At 45.6% G+C, this 20,355-nt stretch overlaps 1 protein-coding gene across 1 annotated transcript in view; it reads left to right on the top strand.

The window, feature by feature from the left end:
• EGLN1 (egl-9 family hypoxia inducible factor 1) overlaps positions 1 to 20,355 on the top strand; it is a 296,297-nt gene that overhangs the window by 144,322 nt on the left and 131,620 nt on the right. The window contains exon 3 of the mRNA XM_086927112.1: positions 11,965 to 12,101. Coding sequence (XP_086783238.1) covers positions 11,965 to 12,101 — 137 coding nt within the window. The remainder of the gene's footprint in view (positions 1 to 11,964; positions 12,102 to 20,355) is intronic.

The raw sequence follows: 20,355 nt of genomic DNA on the forward strand, positions 1-20,355 counted from the left end.
TGGGAATGTAACCCAAGAATAGAACACATCTGTTTGATAATCTTCGTGTGCCTCTATGAAGATCACTGTACCTCCTCGGTCTGTTAAACCATGTCTGAGGGGTTTTTGTGTGAGTGTAGGCCTGATTTTGGGTGCAAAATGTATTGCATTTGCTTCCTCTTCGTCGTTTGAGACCTGTGTCCCAGTGACAGAAGCAGCTGCCTCGGCAGACATTGTGTTGTGAAAACAAAATGTCCTAAAAAAAACGTTTTAAGATAAGGTTTTAAAAAAGCACAATTGTTCGGGAACTTTTTCCTTCAAGCTTGATTAACCAACAGCCAATACATAGCAAGTTTGCCTACTCAGCTGTGGCGGAATTTTGTGCCTACCCATTCCAGACGTCTCTGGCGTTTTTGTGAGTAGGGGTCTCTGAGAATAAGCATGACTGAACTACTCAGATTCTACTGTCACAATCACGGTTGGGCGCCATGTAGTGTAGTTCCTATTTCCCTTATAGGTTCTGCGCATGGGAATAATATACACGATAGGCTTGGCATAGGACTGAGGTCAGTATGCCCCTATTATGTATATTAAACTTAATTACTGTGTACCAGCTAGCTCAGAGGCCACTAGAAACTTCTTGAAGAAAAGAAGGGAATAGCTTCTGGCAACCACATAACATTAAACCCTGATCCCTCAGGATCGTGGAAACAATATACTACTTTTCATTCTGTCAATCATCTCAGAGGAGTACATAGAAGAAACAGTCTGGTGTGTTTAAAATAAAATTTACTGCCCAGTTGTTATTCTAGTACTGGTTATATGTGCTGCGACAACTGTTGGACAGTAGCAGAGAATTATGACCAGCAGTGCAGTTAAATAAAAAAGGCATTGTATAGTTCTACCATTTTGCAATAGTAATGAACACATACATGAAATACAGAATGCATTAAGATAAAGCCTATATCCCTATGATGCCTAACTAGATGTACCTAAGTGTACCTAGCATGTGTAGGTCTTCGAGAGCCAAGAATCCCCCTAGGATTTAGTCTAACCCCATTACCTTAGTGGGACTTCATCCTGATTCTCGAGCTGGACCCTCCAGGGTGGGTGAGGGACTTATGCCAGCTGGAGCTGTGGCATGACACAGGTTGCAGCGTCTCAGATATCAGAGTGTCGGCATGGAAGTCTCGGTCTCCTCTCTCTTGCTTGGGCAAAGTGAAGTATATTTATACCGGATAGGTGCCTTGGATTGACGTAAAGTTGGTCAGAGGAAGATGAGTTCTTGGAGACAGGGTCTGTTTCCAAGAATGTGTGTTCTTGGAGAAAGGGCCTATTTCCAAGAATTTGTTGTGACGTAGGTTAGTCACTGTTGGACATGGAGATGGCGTATTTAGGATGGACCGTCTTCTGCACTCAGAGCACACGTCAGAGAAGGGACTGCCCACTGTTGCTCTTTATTGTAAAGAGAGAGCTAATCTAGGTGAAGGGGCCTGCCTGTCTCTGTGGCACAAAGGATTTATGCCTTTGAAACAAAGCACCTATGTTAGGGCCGCAATTTAGTATATAACAGGGCTCCCCCGGAAGCCTACACTTCGCCACGCTCCAAACTGTTGTCGGCCATCCACTAGCGTGCGCTCATTCCTCCTGAGAGATGCAAAATGTTGAGGGGAGCCGCACAGACCGATTTGTGCTCCAGGTCCGCATCGGGCTCCTCCATCCTAGGGTGGCAACATCCAGCAAGCCTCCATTCGTTGGGTGAGGAGAGGGGTCCCCGAGCCCTGAATCCAACAGGCCTCATCCAGGGTCAGGAATGGTGGATGAAGCAGGCTGGGCCTTTGGCAGACCAACCAATGAATCAAACATTAGTAGAGCGCACTAATCACCTGCGAGGGTCTCAAGGCGCTGAGGGGGGGAGGGGAGGGTGCCGCTTCTGCTCGAACAGCCAGGTCTTTAGATGTCTTCTGGAGGTCAGCAGGTCCTGGGTCTGTCGCAGATGGGTGGGGAGGGTGTTCCATTTCTTTGTGGCGATGTAGGAAAAAGATCTGCGGTTGGTGGTCGTCCTGTGGATGCGTGAGACGGTGGCGAGGGGCGAGAACAGTGGAGCACAGCTGGCGGTTCGGGGTGTAGAAGGTGAGTAGCTTGTTGAGGTATGCTGGACCGGTGTTGTGGAGTGCTTTGTCAGCGTGGGTGAGGCACTTGAAGGTGATCCTCTTGTTGACTGGGAGCCAGTGCAGGTCTCTCAGGTGGGCTGTGATGTGGGTGTGGCGGGGGATGTCGAAGATGAGGCGTTCTGCATGCGTTGTAGTCTTTTCTGGAGTTTGGCCATGGTTCCTGTGTAGATAGCGTTGCTCTTCCAGTCTGCTGCCGACGAGGGCTTGGGTGATCGTCCTTCTGGTTTCTGTGGGGATCCATCTGTAGATCTTGCGAAGTATGCGGAGGGGAGGGTGTTGAAGTAGGAGGAGACTGCGTTGACTTGCTGGGTCATTGAGAGCGATGAGTCCAGGATGAACCCCAGGTTGCGTGCGTTTTCTGTGGGTGTCGGTGTGGCTCACAGAGCAGCCGGCCACCAAAAGTCATCCCAGGCGGAGGGGGTGCAGTTGAGGATGAGGACCTCTGTCTTGTCTGAGTTAAGTTTCAGGTGACTGTGGGGGCGTGGCCGAGCTGTGCAGCGGAATGGCCTCACTGTAGAGCGGCTCCGCCGGCCGAGACTACTTTTATCCGGCATTTATCCGTCCCGTTACACATTAGACCCCTGTCCAGTGCGACGTATATGTAGATGCACCGGCCCTGCGGGATTTTACAGTTTTTTCGCTGGGAGACGGGGCAGTGTCGGCTGAGGCCGCATCGTTGCTTGGAGGCTTATCGCGGCCCTTGCCCTCCCCACCAGAGAGCCGTCCCTGTGGCAGCGGCTGCGGCGAGTGAAGCCGGAGGCAACCCGGAGTTGGGACACTGCGGTAAAGCAGACTAGGAGGCGGAGTGAGCCAGGGTGCATTCGAGGTGTATGCGGAGGCACGCTGTCCCAACGAGAAGCAGTCGGCCCGAGAGGACTTGGCCGGGGGCGGCGCTCCCGGCTGGGAGTTGTGGAGTCGGTGGTGGATGGTGCAGAGATGGCCATGAATGAGACCTGGCAGACGGCGCCCCACGGGCACTGACACGAGCAGAGGGGTGAGTGACGGGGATCACCTGGCGCCCGATGCTGAGTGAAGACAGGGAGCCTGGGATGTCGCCATTTTGTTTATCGGTGGGGATTGGCAAAAGAGGAAATCTGCCTGCAAGCCTTGTGAAGGTGGGTGCAGCGGACACAGAGTTCTATAAAAAATGCCTGTTTGCCTGCATTGGTGCTGGTTCCCTTGGCCCTGGAATACAGCTGGGTGGCAAAAGCTACACTGGACTTGGAGAGGGCGACTGTTGGAGGGTGCCAGATACGCATTGGTGAGCTCACTGTCGTTGTCCCCTGCCGGTGGGCCTGTGAGGCGGCTAGTAACAGAGCTACATAAGCTGGGACCGGCGAAAGGGGAGGATTATTGCCACACTGCATAATGGGGCATAATGTACATAGGGATTGCACTGAACTGAGGGGGTTATACAGCATGTGGAGGCAAGCCCGCTCTACCTAATATTAATGTGACGACTCAAATTTTATTTTAGCGGCTGGTTTGCACCACCAGTTTCTGGATACATCATCTGGTGCACAAGGAAAACTGTGATGCCTGTCAGACATTGATGGGTCCATCGAGCTGTTTGCCCGTGTTGCGGTCTCATTGATATTGTGGAGAGACTGTTCTGACTGGATTTGAGTCTGCAGGCGTGAATTAATTTATATCTTACAGTCACACTGGAGAGGATACGCTAAGCTAGCGGCGCCATACAGGTGATCTCTGGAGGTCAGTGTGTGGCGGTCGTTCCCTCTGGACACAGGCAGCGTCACAGGGGGTGGAGGCGTGGGGGGGAGCGAGTCTGGTTGCAACATCATTGGTTGCATAGTTGAGGGGCTGGCGGTTGCCGGACTGGGCTGGCCCACTCTGCATTCAATACTAAAAGTCAGACCAGACCTCAGGAATGGGGAAACCTGAAACGCGCCAGCCAAAGATAACCTTTGACAAAAAGTCCACTAAAACTGACAATGATGCAGGCCAGCAGGAACAACAAGGAGACAACGCCACTGATCAGCCTCCTGCTGAGGACATTAGGGAAATGTTTAAAGATCTAAAATCCAGTCTGCAAGGGATAGACTCTAAGATGGATTCCTTGGCGGAAAGAATGGACAGAATCACACAACGTGTCGAAACAAGAAGGCCGAATGAGTGTTCTGGAGACTAGGGTGACGGAAGATGGCCAAACTGATATGGATAAGAAACTGAGGGGTATGGATGGAATACTGCAGTTAATAAGACAGATGAACGAAGATTTGGAAGCTAGATCGAGGAGGAACAACGTACGCATTACAGGGGTTGCGGAATCGTCGAACATTCAAAATATGGAGAAATACGTTGAGGAAATGATGAGGGACCTCTTTGGACCGGACCGGTGTGCGATGTTTCAAATAGAGCGGGCGCATCGCTCGTTAGGCCCCAGACCGAAACCAGGTGCACCAGCGAGGCCGATCATCGCAAGAGTCATCAATTATAGGGATAGAGACAAGATTCTCAGACTCACAAGGGAGAAAGGAGAAAACATCAATATAAAGGTCATCACATTGCTCTGTAACCGGACTACACGCTATAAGTTCAGGCAGCCCGCAGGGAATTCATGCCTGCGAAAAAGATATTCCAACATATCGGTATGAGATATGCTCTGATTTATCCTGCTAAGCTGAGAGTTCAAGGACCCAGAAGACCCTCCTTCTTTACGGATGCCAAGGCTGTCCTCGCATATGCTAAACAAATGGCGAAAGATCATAAACAATTAAGTGCAACAAGCGACTTGCAGTCTGGACACTCCTTGAGTGACAATGATGGAGGACATGGGTCATATACGCTGGAAACGCAGATAAGTGTATAACATGGGTGGTAGTATTATGCTCAGTTTTCGTTCTGTTTTCATGGTTGTTTAATTTGAACAGGGTTAAAGCCCTTGTGTTCTTTGAGGCTAATGACTGACTGGTGTTGATGGGCTGCTATTGAATAGTAAATTTATCGGTTGCCTTGGACTGTGGACATGTGTGGCAGTCTCGGCCACCCGCCCAAGAGTGTAGGGGTGGTTCGCCAGCGACCTCAGGCTACCCCCTGGGATGATTCCCTTATGTTTAACACTATGGACTAAATGTTTTTGGTTCGTGGGGGGAGGGTGGGTGATTCGCAACCTGTTTGGAGGGTTGGTGTGGGTGAGGGGAGGGAGGAATTGTTCTGCTAGTTACGCCTGCCATGTCACAAATGGGTACTGAAGAGCGCAATGTTTCATGATCAAACCGCCTCATGTTTATCACATTAGCAGAGTGCCAACCCTATAGCCTGGCAAATTGAAGATGTTCTGCACAGTCCACTCCTTGTGGACACTGGGGACGGGCCGATAGGCCATAAGTATACTCGGCCCTTGTGGAGAATATGACGGACATCACATGTCTCTCATGGAATGTTAGGGTCCTAAATGATAGGAGGAAGGTGAGAATAATTCAATCTTACTTGATAAGACATAAGGTGGACATATGCCTCTTGCAAGAAACCCACTTAATGTCATCAAATAAGACTACACTCAGACACAATAGATGAGGGGAGGTGGTTGAAGCTAACTACTCTAATTATTGTAGCGGGGTAGCAATCTTAATACGAAGGGGACTGCATTGGAAGACCCTTCACTCCCTCATTGATCCTGAAGGCAGATATATACTGCTGCAGGGGTTGCTTTGTAATTCTCCAGTCGTGATAGTAAATACACATGGTCCTAATACAGATAGCCCACATTTTTTCAGCATGTCTGTCAGGGCCTCCAAACGATGGGGAAGACAGCGGTGTTATGGGGGGGAGATTTTAATGTTGTGATGTCACCCTCAGCAGACAGGCAAGGGGCATCTTGGGATCACCATCCTAAAGCAGCAGCCATGTTGCTGGCTATTGTGGAAGATTTACAATTGGTGGACTCCTGGCGGTCTCTATACCCAGAGGCGAGAGTGGGCACATGCGTGACACAACATAGGAACGCCTGGTCCAGACTGGACTATTGGCTGGTGTCTAGGGGTTTACATATGTGGGTCACGGATGCCATACATCCACGCACGTTCTCTGACCATGCACCCACTCAAAATTGCAGGTTCCACCGCAGTACATACAGCCATTCAGCAGGAGATTTCCTTCTACGGCATTAAGGGATCAGGTTTTTTGGGAGGAACTTAGGGAGAAACTAGTCGAATACTTTGAGATCAATGAATGTACGGTGGATTCGCCTGGGACTTTACGGAAGGCCTTCAAGGTGGTCACCAGGGGACATTGCATGGCAATAAAGTCAGAAGTACTAAGAGCTATACGTAGAACGTTACAGACCATGGAGGGTGATATTCAGAAGGTGAGGAGGGATGATCGGGAATTTCCATCTAATGCAACTAAGGCACGACTTAGGGCGAAGCTGACTGAATTTCAGGAAGAAGCAGAGAGGAAAACAGCATATTTACATAAACACGCCCAGGCCAGGCGGTATGGCGAGGACGACAGGGCTGGCAAAACGCTTGCTAATCTACTCCGAGCCCCATGAGGTTCTGAGTACATTACTGAACTGTACACAGAGGCGGGAGAGATGGTCAGAATCCTTCAGAACATTCTCCGTACTATGGCTTTATTCTACCAGTCATTGTACACAGACCCGTCCAACTCGGACGTTACTGACTACTTGGATTCGATTGCACTGCCGTGGTTTAATAACGGTGCAAGAGAATATATGGAATAGATGTGAAACCGGTGATTTCTGGTATGCCAGCAGACAAATACCCGGGGGCTGATGGATTTACGGCTGCCTTTTATAAGGAATATGCGGATATTGTGGCACCTAAGCTTCTACAGGTCTATCTGGAAGCGATGGAAACAGGCTTACTTCCTCCATCTTTAAGAGAGGCCACTATAATAACCTTATTGTGACCAGATAAGGATCCTACTAGGCCGGACTCTTATAGGCCATTGTCATTGATTAACCTAGATGCTAAAATTTATGCCAAGCTCCTGGCTAACAGATTGCAGCCTATGCTTCCACAGATAGCCCTACCAGATCTATCCGGGTTTATACCAGGTAGACCGACGTCACATAATTTGAGAGTGATATTTGGCCTACTTCATTACTTAGCACCACATGTTCAGGCGGTAGCGGCACTGCTAGACGCCACCAAAGCGTTCGACTCTTTGGAGTGGAAATTCATATTTGCCCTACTGACCAGGATGGGACTTAGCCCTATTTTCATTAAACAATTACAAGTGCTATACTCTAACCCGACGGCGTGAGTGCGAGTGAATGGACAGATAACTGATCCGTCGTTTGTCACAATTAGGGGGACAAGACAGGATTGCCCTCTATCGCCCCTGCTCTTCGCAATAGCCACTGAGCCATTGGCGGCGAGGCTTCGACAACATCATACACAATGGAGCATTGATTTCACTTCCAGAGGGCTATTAATTTCTATGTATGCGGACAATATGACGATTTATCTAGTAAACCCTAAAGACCATTTCGATATCGTCATGAGAGAACTGATTAGATACGGGGGATTGACGGGGATTCAGATAAATTGGCAAAATTCAGTTATGCTCCCGCTCAAGGATAACACGACTCAATGTGACACAGAATTCCCTTTTCAGTGGGTGACAGGTGAAACGAGTTACCTGGGTATATCGATAAGTAGATCCTCGCAAGAATTATGGCTAGCGAACTATGGAAAAGTGATAGACTGGATGGAAACTAAATACTGCGATGGAAGCTCCTACTGCAATCTCTTAACTGGACAAATTACAGTCGCAAAAATGGTTATACTTCCAAAGTTGTTGTATCGGTTTGTCAACATTCCTATGCCCTAAACTCTAACTTTTGCAAACGGCTACGTACCGGGGTTCTTGATCTGATATGGGCAGGCAGACAGCCCCGAGTTTCCTGGAAGCTCTTAACTCTCCTGCTTTCTCAGGGAGGTCTGGGGGCCCCTGACTTTGAGCTCTATGCTTACAGTGCACAAGCAACATCCCACTCCGTACCAGCCTCATGTGGCGATTGAGCTAAATATGGTAGCGCCTACCCCTCTTTCTGCAGCAGTGTACCATCCATTTAAGCGACCCCACTCAGAAATAAACATTATGGAATCGATGAGATGGGCCTGAAGAAACATAGCGAAAAGGGCAGGACACAAAGAACTATATGCCCCACCTATGCCACTGGGGGGCAACCTGCTGATTGGCCCACTCATGGATAGGGGGGTCACTGAACGAGTAAGAAGGCGGGGTTTACTGGTGGGGTGGGACTTGAACCCTGAAGAGGTATTCTTATCTCTCCAGCAGATGTGTGAGCCTGATCGACCCTCTGCTTCTGATATGTTATACTACCAAATAAGGGCTGCATGCAAGGTGAGATATGGTGAGTTTCCGAAGGCTCTGGCCCCTCTACCAGCTCTAGAAAATATTCTTGCCAATCCTTCCCCCAGGAAGTTGATAACCAGGATTTATAGCATAACTCAAGAGTCATCCCCTATTGTCTTGACTGCATTAAAAGCGAAATGGGAGAGGGAAGGGGATATTACCATTACAGACTAACAATAGCAGTACTGCTGTTCCCAACTAGAACATCTTTCGCCAAACTATTGGTTACGCCTTATACATTTGTAATATTTGCACAGAGTTTATCGTACACCAATTCAGCTACACCGGATGGGGTTGCAACAAGACACAAGATGTTGGAGATGTGAGGCACATGATGCAAACTTTGTCCTTCTAGCGTGGTACTGCTACCCTGTAGCGAGATTTTGGTTGGATGTGTTTAGGCATATTGGTAATATTACTGGCGTAACATTACAGATTACATCTCTGGTGGTGCTGCTGGGCTTTGTGATGGAGATCCCTATGAGCGCTCGTAAATTGACATCTATGCTACTCCTGCTCGCTAATCATCAGGTTGCAATGCACTGGAAAAAAGCGCATCCACCTTCCATAGCGGAATGGTTGAATGCAGTGGTGTACTGTAAAGATCAATTATCGACCTATTGTGATATGATGCCTAGTAGATCCAGACCCTTGGATATCTGGGCCCCTTTCGTAACCTGGCTGGAGCAGGGAGGTTCTGACCTCAGAGTTGACCGTACATGTTGACCATTCGTCTACTACTATGTGACAAATTGTATCCACCCAATGGCATCATCAAGGCTCGGAGCTGGTCCCTGGTGTATTTGTGGACATGGTCCCTTGTGACTGGTAGTGTACAGACGAGGGAGGGCGGGCGGACTTTAGATCATTGGTTGTGGATTTGTGTTGAGATTATAAATTTGATGGCATGATAGGGGTTGGTGGGGGGGGTTATTTGTTTTCTACAACTACAGTTATAATATCTGCAAGTTTGATTTCTGACTTCACAATGTTTACGTATCGTCAAGGTACAGTGTGATACTTTATGATTCGCTGCCGGTCAATATAGCGCTGCCGGCCTCAGGGTTGTGGGTAAACAGCTGTGTCACCTGTGCAGATTGTAATAAAGGCTTTAAAAAAAAAAAGAAAAAAAGTTTCAGGCGACTGTCCTTCATCCAGTCGGTGACCGCCTTCGTGGAAGATGCTTTTGGCGGTGGCGGGTCCTTGGTGAGTGAGGATCAGCTGGGTGACGTCAGCGTAGGTGACGCTGTTGAGTTTGTCTGAACGGACGATGTTGGCGAGCTGTGCCATGTAGACGTTGAAAAAGGGTTGGGCTAAGGGATGATCCTTGGTGCACGCCGCAGGTGATCTTGGTGGCTTCGGATCGGAATGGGGGGGAAGGCGGACCCTCTGGGTTCTGTCAGTAAGGAAGGAGGTGATCCAGTCTAAGGCTTTGTCGCGGATTCCTGCGTCGTGGAGGTGTGTACGTAGGGTGTGGTGCAGACGGTGTCAAAGGAGACCGAGAGGTCCAGGAGGATGAGGGCCGTGGTCTCGCCATTGTCCAGCAGGGTCCTGATATCAGTGGAAGCAATGAGGGCGGTTTCCGTGCTATGATTGCTGCGGAGGGTTCCCAACGCTCCCAAACCCAAGATCAACCCTGTCCCTGAATTCTCTAGATAGGGCGATGGTGACGTTCGCTTTTGGGTCCCGGGCCCGAAGGCTCCGGCCAACAGCGCTACAGGCTGTCCCGGGCTGCTGCCAGTCAATCGCCACCAATGCGTCTGTGCCAGTTTTCGGTCTCGAGGAAGGACCATAACTGCTCAACTACCACCCCCAGAGGAGTGAGGAGGGGAATGTCGCTACAGAAGGGGTCGGATATTCTAGACTGACACAGGAGCCCACTCAAAAATGGCTGCCATGCTGGCCGGCTAGCCAGCTCCCACATTTTTGTGATGCATTTTGACCTTCCTTCACTGCCTTCTGAGATTCTTTTAGATAGATCTTATCACAATTTAAGTTGCTTTCCAAGGACAACTTCAGTGGCTGGTTAAAGCTGAAATCTGAAGCTTGAGCATGACCTCTTCGACAGTTTGTTTGACTAGACCATCTGCTCCCACAGATTGGCCTTCTGCACTCTCATTTTTAACTTCTGCTTGTGCAGTCCCACCAAACATTTGTACTGATTTAGAGCCAGATATTTTATGTACACTAATAATACCCAGTTAAGCCGAAGCTGTATGAATGATCCTTTATGCAATTGAAAGCATATCTAGCCTTTCTGCTACTCAGTAGTGGATATCTGTACAAAAAACGGAATCCTCTGCAATATTTTGTGACCACAAGAGTGACACCTTTGAGGGACAAGTCTGACTCAAACTAATCGAGAAAAGCAGAACACTGTTATAAGATCTTGGCCATCCTTATTAATACATATTCTTCCTTTGTAACCCCCCCTTCCCCCACATCCAAATCAAAGTCAAGGCTTTGATGTCCTCAAAATATCCTCAATATATAACGCACTGCCCTGATCAGGTATTCTCACCATATGGCAGCAGCCGCGGTCCGTGACTGTAACAGCGGTGGGGCCACATTTGGGGGGATTTCGAGGGACAATGCAGAGGGAAATTTATTTATTTAATTTTTCCTCCGCATCGTCCCTCAAATTAGAGCCCTTTGGACCATGTGCTAAGAAACCCACTTGAAGATCCTTCATCACAGATATGTATGCACACAAACACACAGATGTACATGTAGTATAACTACCAGTACTGATTAGCAGTGTCATTGTTAAATCATTCCCTGTGGGCTAAGGGAAAAGAGGCATTGTGTTGCTGGGCCGGTATGCCCATGTCATTTGATTGCCTTAACTGCCCAAAAGCATTTTGCCAGACCCTGAGGGAAAAGGTTAGGGAAAGGTAGAAGACAGATATTGGCTAATTGAGCAATTATACCCTGACCCCTTCATGTCCCCTCTTCCCTTCATTTGACAGTGGCTAGGTAAGTTTCCATTGACATCTAGTGAGGGGACGGTCCTTGGTGCGCGTATGTAACAGAGGTGTGTGCCTTCAGCACCCTCAGTGTAGACAAAACAGTTTTGCCTATCTTACATTTGAGTGTGCATGTGAACGGAGGAGTTACAGCTGTATACTGACTCATCCAAATGTGAATTGTGGTTGTAAGAGCCATGAACAAAGATCCTGACGTGAACTCTGTATCAGTCTTATTACTGTAGCACTCTTGAGTGAAGGGATTGGTGGGGCTCTAGGTTAGGTGTAGGTACAGTGGGGCACTGTGTTTTGGATGAACTCTGCATAACATTAAAGAAGCAGTCTCTGTAGGCCTCTTGTACATTCTCGAACACCACTTGATTAAACTTTGGAGGGCCCTCTTATCCACCTAATGGATGAATGCTGAATAGGTTTGCTTTCATTAATTGTATTTATTGAACCACTTTTTTTTGTAGGTTAATGGAGGTATTTTGAGAATATTTCCCGAAGGCAAGTCACAATTTGCAGACATTGAACCCAAATTTGATAGACTGCTGTTTTTCTGGTCTGACCGACGCAACCCTCATGAAGTTCAGCCAGCATTTGCAACAAGGTATGATTTAACAGTTACGTGGTACAACAGGTTTGCTTAAGAAGAGTGCAACAGATGAGAAAATGTTGATTGTGTCCCTTTTGCTCACCTTGTTCTATTAATGGTGTCTAACTGGAAGAACATTGTAGACCCATTGTATAGATGTATGCATTTCTTTTTTTAACACCTTGGGTGCTAAGGGGTTTTCCCACTGGGTGATGTAGAATCAGGAGCCCCATTGTTCATGACAAGGTCAACTCGTCATAAGCATAGGGCAGGTAAAACCCATGACGAGTTGACCTTGTCATGAGCACTGAAGGGGTTAAGACAATTATATACTTAGCCAATAAATGCAAATGTATTAAAAAATGTTTAAATCTCCATAAAGTATAAACCCTAAATCTAAAGTCTCTTATTCCGATGTACAGCTTTCTAGGAATCAGTAACGGGTCACAGTGCGCTTGTTACCACTAAGCTTCAACATATTGAGCGGTCTTTGCTGTAGGGAAGTCTATAACTTAAGTCTTATACCTAACAAATATTGTGGCTGTCAGTAAACCATGGGACTAGTGCCGTGAAACTTTCTCTTCACTTAGATAAAACAACTTTGTAGAAACTAAGAGTTTTCTTGCCAAAATTGCACTGGGAACCATAGAAGACACCCAAAGTCTTTCAGTATATAACCTTTTTAATAAAAAATATTAACTCAAGCATATACTTTTTCGCAGCATTTCTGAAAGAAGGCTTAAGAAAGATTTCACACCCACCCCACAAACGCCATAACTAAAGGAGTTAAAAGAAACATAAAGAGCAAATGTTACCAACTTCTGGGAATCCCAGAAAAAAACCACTCAACCAGGCTTTCTCTTGCCAAGCTACAGGAATTTGGTGTGGTCTACCTTTTATATCAAAATCAAAAGTAAGTTGTTAAGCTTCAGGAAAGATGTAAAACCTATATCTTTGTAGTCCACTTTTATGACTGAAGGGTTCTTCCCACTTCTTTGGTGCTTACGAAAATGTCTATCCCAGTTCAAGCTGGAGTGTTGGTATTTGAGCAGGTTCATGACTGATTTGCATATGGCTGGGTCCAATCTCAGGTGGCGCGGTCTTCAAAAGAACGATGGGTTGGAATGCTACCTCGAGTAAAAGCCAGTGGTTAGACTTAATACAAGCAACCTCCCATCGCCTTTTAAGTGTTTTATGTATCACCCTAAGTGGCCTAGGGATAACAAGACGTGGGCCCCTTGCTCACTGTGCCACTGCAACCAAGCAACACCCAACGGTAGTGCTCCAATCGTAGGTGAAACCGGTTTCCAGTTGCTTATGTTCTGGTGCAGAGAGGACCTGGCTTCGCAGTTTGGGCAGAACTGTTCCTATTGGAGCATGGCCAAGAATGATTTGCATATCGATGGATCTTTTCTGAGGTAGTATGGTAGGCAAAACAAAAATACATTGGAATGCTACCACGAGCGAATGAGTGGTTAGACTTTTTGCAAGTATCCTCCTGTCACCTGAAGCGTGTTTACTGTTACAACTAGCATATGCTCTGGTGCACGTTGGTGTGGAACCCAAATATTCCAGAGACTTCCATCAATATTATGGTAAATATCAAGCTACACCGTAATGAACTCCTTAGTTATGCAATGTGTGCTCAATTACACCCAGAACTGTTGTTCTCCCATTATTAAACAAGGACTCTACCCACTTATGCTAGTGACCAATCTCATGTTGCCTGTGGTTGGCCCTGTTGCATCCCAGTGTGGCCCAGTTCTGTAGATAACAGCCACAAGCATGATTTTGGATATGTGCTGTCTCTTGAGCTAAAACGAGGAAGAAAAGTAAGTAGGATCACTTTCAACATTTTGTACGATAGTCCATCTAAAATTGTGACAGTGGCTCTTGGAGTTGTGGTTAGTGCACAGATCTCAATGTACCAGACCAGACAGTATGGCATTGTAAGGATACAGCTTCTGCAATCAGGAAAATATGCTGCTGACAGAATAGCTGAAGGTCACCTCAAGGCAGAGGGGGCTAATGAACCTGGCTAAGGGGCACCATTAAGGGGAAAAGGAGGGGGAATCCATCCAAAGGAGTGATCAGATCGAGTGGGTGAAAATTTAATTGCAGAGTTCCAGATGGCAACTGAGAAGCATGTCTGACACAATGGTAGTTGGAGGGAAAGTGGCATGCCCTCTCTGTGCATAGAGTGGGCTTTGCATTATGCCGTGGAAAATGTCTCCTCATGCTGCTGGCTGTTGGACAAATCTTCCCACCTGCCAGGAAGTGCGCTATTGAAATGCTTAAGACACTATTTTACATCTGAAAAGTAAACTGCATAGGCAGGCCTAAGCCACACCTTGGACTTTGCCAACACTAGTTTCTGCAAATGCCCAAGTTTCAGCCGACTGCAAATGCCCAAGTTTCAACCAAATGTTCACATCCTATATCTGAAAACTAAACGTTTACAATAGTGGTTTCATTCTAAACATAATTGTATTCAAAGCAGTCTGTGATGATCACAGATTTGGAATCTTGTAATAAAAGAAGAGCATGAGGAACTAGAGTAGCTAGTTCGTTTCCCCTAGGGATTATGAAAAAACAAAAGAAACTAGCTACTGGGACAGTATACATGTAGTATGTGTCTGCATAGAAAAAACAATAGTTTTTTTTATGAAGGCCCTCACCCACCAACCTAGTTGGTGGCATGCTTCATCATCGGGTCCCACCCGAGGCACCGAGAGTGCCTCAGGTGTGCTACGACTCTTGGTTACTGCAGAGCGGGATTAGTTACGTGAGTGTGCAGTGCTGGTGTGTTGAGTGTGGTTTTAAAATGCTGTCCTAGAGGTCCCCAAAGGTTACTTTATTGATGGGCCCCAGGCTGAATTAAAAACAAAGGCTTTAGGACGTGTAGGGATCATTGGGCCCCACCCTAAGGCACACTCGGTTCCTCGGGTGGGACCCGATGATGAAGCATGCCACCAACTAGGTTGGTGGGTGAGGGCCTTCATAAAAAAACAATTGTTTTTTCTATGCAGACACATACTACACGTATACTGTCCCAGTAGCTAGTTTCTTTTGTTTTTTCACTGATTTGGAATATCATAAGCAGTACAAATCTAAAAGTGCTGTCACAAAATGGATGTAATGGGCTAGAAATTGGGTTACTAGTTGAGGGGGGTGAAACCCTACGTTCGAGGCATACGAGCTGCAGATTGTACACTTAGCATTAGATCGCCACCTGGTGTTGGGCTCGAATGATTGCATGTTGTTGTCGTCTTGGAAGAAGTCTTTGTAGTCACGATATAGGTGACTCCTCCCTTTGACGATAGTGCGTATGGGCATCGGCTCCATCCTTAGATTGTTTTTTGCCATGATGGGGGAAATGATGGAGTTAGTTGAAGTAAAGAAAAAAGATGTCCATGCGTGTGCATTTAAGTAAGATAAAACTGGAACAGATACAGGTCCCGGGGAGGCGGGAGGGCATGTACAACTCTGCAGCTCTACATGCCAAGAACAGATCCATACTGGTAAATAGCATTTTCCGTTCGAGGCATATGAGCTTCAGATTGTACACTTAGCATCGATTGTGCAGCAGTGTCTCCCCTAGCGGTGGTCACCTGTATCTGTTGCAGTAGTTTGAAAGAGTTTTAAGGACAGCTTGGCCTACTGCAGCCTGCTGCTTGGCTTGCACATCAACACAGTAGTGTTTAGTGAAGGTGTGTGTTGTAGACCATGTTGCTGCCTTGCATATGTCCTCTAGGGGAATGGTTCCTAAGAAAGCCATAGAGGCTCCTAGTTTGCGTGTTGAGTGTGCTCTAGGAGGAACTGTTAATGTATGTTTTGCTTTTTGGTAGCATATTTGAATGCATTTTACAATCCACCTTGCAATGCCACCTTTAGAGATGGGGTTGCCTTTATGAGGTGGAGAGAAAGACACAAACAGTTGTTTTGTTTTTCGAAAAGACTTAGTCCTATCTATATAGTAGAGAAGAGCTTTCTTAACATCTAATGTGTGTAGAGCCCTTTTTGCCACAGAGTCTGGGTTTTGGAAAAACACAGGTAATTCTACAGATTGGTTTAAATGAAAAGGAGTTATTACTTTTCGAAGGAATTTTGGATTAGTCTTAAAACCACTTTGTTACGATGTAGTTGTAAAAAGAGTTTTTGTATAGTAAATGTTTGTATTTCACGTACTCTTCTAAGACTGGGGTGGCACCTCTTGGGGACAAAACTCACAGCCGACTGAGGTCAGATGCTGTGATCAAGGTGGTTGGAGCCTGTTCTGTCCCTGAAGCTTCTGATCAGGAGGCCATCCAATTGGCCTTTGGGTCATCTTGGTGGTCATGGGTTTAGGATGCAGGCCCAGGCATTCTATCAGGCAGCAGAGTAAAAGTCCTTCTGGCAGAGCAGACCAGCAGATCTGATTCTTTCACAGATCCAGAGGTGTACTGAAGATTTGGGCCTGAGGGTCGAATATTTATACCTGGTGCCTACTTTGGAGTAGGAGAAGGTTCTGGAGGTTTCTACTGCCCGAGGTGCTTGGAATTTGCTGCTTCCTTGTCCTGGTCTCAGATTGTCTGGGGTCACAGTAGACTAGTGTCAAACCTTTTATGAGTGTGCTCAGGCAAAGCCTTTGTGATGTGCAAATGTGGCATGTGACACTCCTCCCCCTTAATCAAGTCCGAGATGGCCCATCCTGCCAACACCTGTGGCCCTTTGTTTCACTGTCTGGGAGCACTACTCAAAGACCACCTGCCAGCTACACCTAGTCTTGTGCCCCAGATACAGGCAGCAGAGACCAAATGGCTGGGACAAGAAAATGCCTACTTTCCAGAAGTGACATTTCCAAAATTGTGACAAAAAAATATCCGACCAGAGGACGTAGAATATATTAGTACGGTCGAATTAAAAAGGAGATTCCTAAGCGCGCGGGAAGTCCTAAGAGATGAGGTTTCAAGTTCTAAGAAAACTGTTATATCATATCTTGAGGGTTCCATTGCTATGGGCTTACAACCATACCTCGTATTTGTAACGAATGTACAACATAGATTCTGCCTAACCAGACTGAGGTTGAGCACACTACACTATCTATTTGCCTTCCCCAAAAGGGGTAAGTGGTGCTCTAAACTTCCAAACTGTCCGTGTGGCGGTAGGTCCAAACAAAGTACCCTTCACTTTTTACTTTTCTGTAAATTTTATATGGATATTAGGAAAATGTATCTCCGTCCAATTTTTATGGTTAATAGCCTGTTCTCCTATAAAATTGCTTTTAATTATTTAAAGAACTTGGAAAAAAATCTCAGTCTGTAATTGAGTGATTTGTTACATAAAGTTGGCAATGAAACAAAGGAATGATTTAGCTTACTTAGAAAAATTGAATTATGAATTAATGCAAGCATATCTGTATTATGAACCAGTATTCCTTTCAAAATCACGATAAAATGTGGCTTTTTTAGCATTACGTTTGGATAAAATTTTGATCTTGATTATAAATGAATTATTGTATTTCATAGCATGCTTTTATGGACATTTTGAATGATCCGAATAAAGCTTGATTTGATTTGATTTGACTGAAAATCCAATTTTACCATCATAGGGGTTTTTAAATTACAATTCTTTAGTCTAGACATTCCTACCTGCTCCAACTTGAAAGCTATTACTTATTATATGTACTACGTTCACCCAATGTTCTCCTATGGGAGAGGTAGGCCTTGCATTTGTGAAAAACAAATGTAAGAGTTTTGCACTACCAGGACACGTAAAAGTACATGTCCAACGTTTTAGATACACTGGCCCCTGCCCTCTGGGCTGTTAAGGGTCTACCCTAGGGGTGACTTATATGTATTAAAAATGAAGGTGTAGGCTTGGTAAAAGGTTTATTTTGACAGATTGAAATGGCAGTTTAGACTGCACACACAGGCTGCAACTGCAGGCTTGAGGCATGGCTGCTTAAGTGAGTGGCTCAATCAGTGCTGCAGGCCCTCCACGTAACATTTAATTTATGGTACAAGTAGTACCGCTTCACTAAGGGCTTGCAAGTAAGTTAAATGTGGCAACTGGGTGTAAACCAATCTTACCATGTTTAAAGGTGAAGAGTACAAGCACTTTTGCACTGGATAGCAGTAGCAAAGTGCATAGCTCTAAGGCCAACAAAAAAGATGTCAGCAAAAAATGGAGGAGGAAGTGAAAAGGTTTTGGGGAAGACCACCCAAACGCTATGCGGTCTAACATCATGTTAATGGATCCTATATGACCCTTGACATCTTGTATATTGCACAAATAAAGATAGATCATCAGCCTTCAAAACCGAATATCAGTCCTCTTGACGTGATGTTTTAGCATTCCTGAAAGGGTAAAGAATCCTTCATCAGGATGGAATATTAGATAAAGGTGTTGAAACTTGGCATTTGTGCCGTTTTGTAACCTACAATAGAAATAAATAACACAAAACTATGAAATTTGGATTGTTCCCCGAACAAAAGAAAACATTCAATGATACGTTTTTTTTTCAGATTAAATTAAAACAGGCTCATAAATATATTTTGAACCCATAGCAAGCTAATACTAGTTAAATACTTGACCCATAACCTGTTTCAAATTTTTGCCAAAAAGAGTACATTTGTTTTATGGTATGAAACAAACCACCAGTAGGAACACCATAGTGTTCGAGTTTGAAAAGTTAGGGACCAGCACTCTTATTCACTGATGTTACCCTTTGATAGATTGTGTAAAAAAATTCACTTAAATTGTTCCGTATTTGCAAAGGTCACCAGTAATAATTGTCCGTCACTTTTTCAAATGTTAATGAGTAATGAACAATATATATATATTTTTGAATTTCAAAGTATTTCATTGAGTTTTACAGACAGGTACATTAGCTTTACCGTTACAGGGTACTAGCCAAGCTTGGCTGTCTTGTCATGATTACAGGTAGATGATATACATGTTAGACTGTACCCCTTTCCAATGACTTGCTAGAAGATTAAGGACAGCTGAAAGAGAAGGAAAGAGAGCAGAGAAGAAAGGGAGGAGATAGCTACAAGAAGACTACTTTAGCTGCGGCCTATTCCGGGCTTGTATCACTTTGTTTTGCGTACAGCCGTGTCCCCCCCCCCCCCCCTTCCCCCCCTCTTACCCTCCCCCCCCTCTTACCCTCCCCAAGTGATCTCACGGGGTTTCATAGGGGTCCAGATACTCAATAGAAACAAGTGTCAAAGTAGCACAGCAAAAATGTAAGGAGCCTTGCATGATTACCTAATTAGCACTTCCCAAAAATACAACTGAATCAGATAATGGAAGGTCGTCCTTACTGGCACTCTTCTATTTCACATTACCAGTGATGGAGACATCTTAATTGTTAAATTAAATAGAAAGACAGTTATTTATAGCATTTATTCCCTAACATATACTTGTCCCGAAAAAGATAATTGCACATAGTATATTCTAACAGCACTGATTTGAAGAGCTTAAACTTCTGGCCAACAAGAGAGACTTTTCTCAAGCATTCATGAGCAGGAGGCACAAAAAAAGTAAAATCATATGGTATTTTTTGGTGGTTAAAATGATGCAATATATGAGGGTGTCATTCAGGCCAGAGTCTAGTGCACTTAAGGGGACCTGCAACAGAAAGCACATAAATATCTGGTTGTATGAAGCCTTGTGTAACTGCCCCATGTCATTCAGGCAAGAAGTGAAATGCCCTATGCCCAGCCAAAATGTATTAATCGACTTGATTGTGAAAGTACCCAAAGATCTTGTTGTTTCCAGACCTGAGCCATGTTGGAGGGTCATTGGGGGAAAAAAAACTCTGGCTATTATGTTTTTATTACCACTCCATTCATATACCCAACTATCTAGTAACACAGCTTGCTCCAGCTTCTACCAAAATGTAAAAAATAATGGTCAGTGTAAATATTTATCTAGCATCGCTTGTAGCATCAGGCAATGGTCAATCATCAATGATGTTTAATCAATGAGGACTGGCCTCTATGTGAATTATTTCGTTTGACTCAAACTGTATGGCAACGTGCAAACCATTCTGTTTGTTCATGAAGCCCTCCCCACCAACCTGGTTGGTGGCATGCTTCATCATCGGGCCCACCCAGTGACACCAAATGTGTCCCGGTTGTGCTTCGACGCCTGGATACAGCGGAGCAGGTATGTTACGGAGTGTGATGACGTGAAAGTGAGAATTAAAAGCTATACAGGGGTCCCAGTACCCGAGGGTAAATTAAACCGTAATCACTGGGCCTCTGTTAGCATTAAAAAAGGCTGT

Source organism: Lissotriton vulgaris, chromosome 6, assembly GCF_964263255.1.
Source record: "Lissotriton vulgaris chromosome 6, aLisVul1.2, whole genome shotgun sequence".
Lineage (NCBI taxonomy): Eukaryota > Metazoa > Chordata > Amphibia > Caudata > Salamandridae > Lissotriton > Lissotriton vulgaris.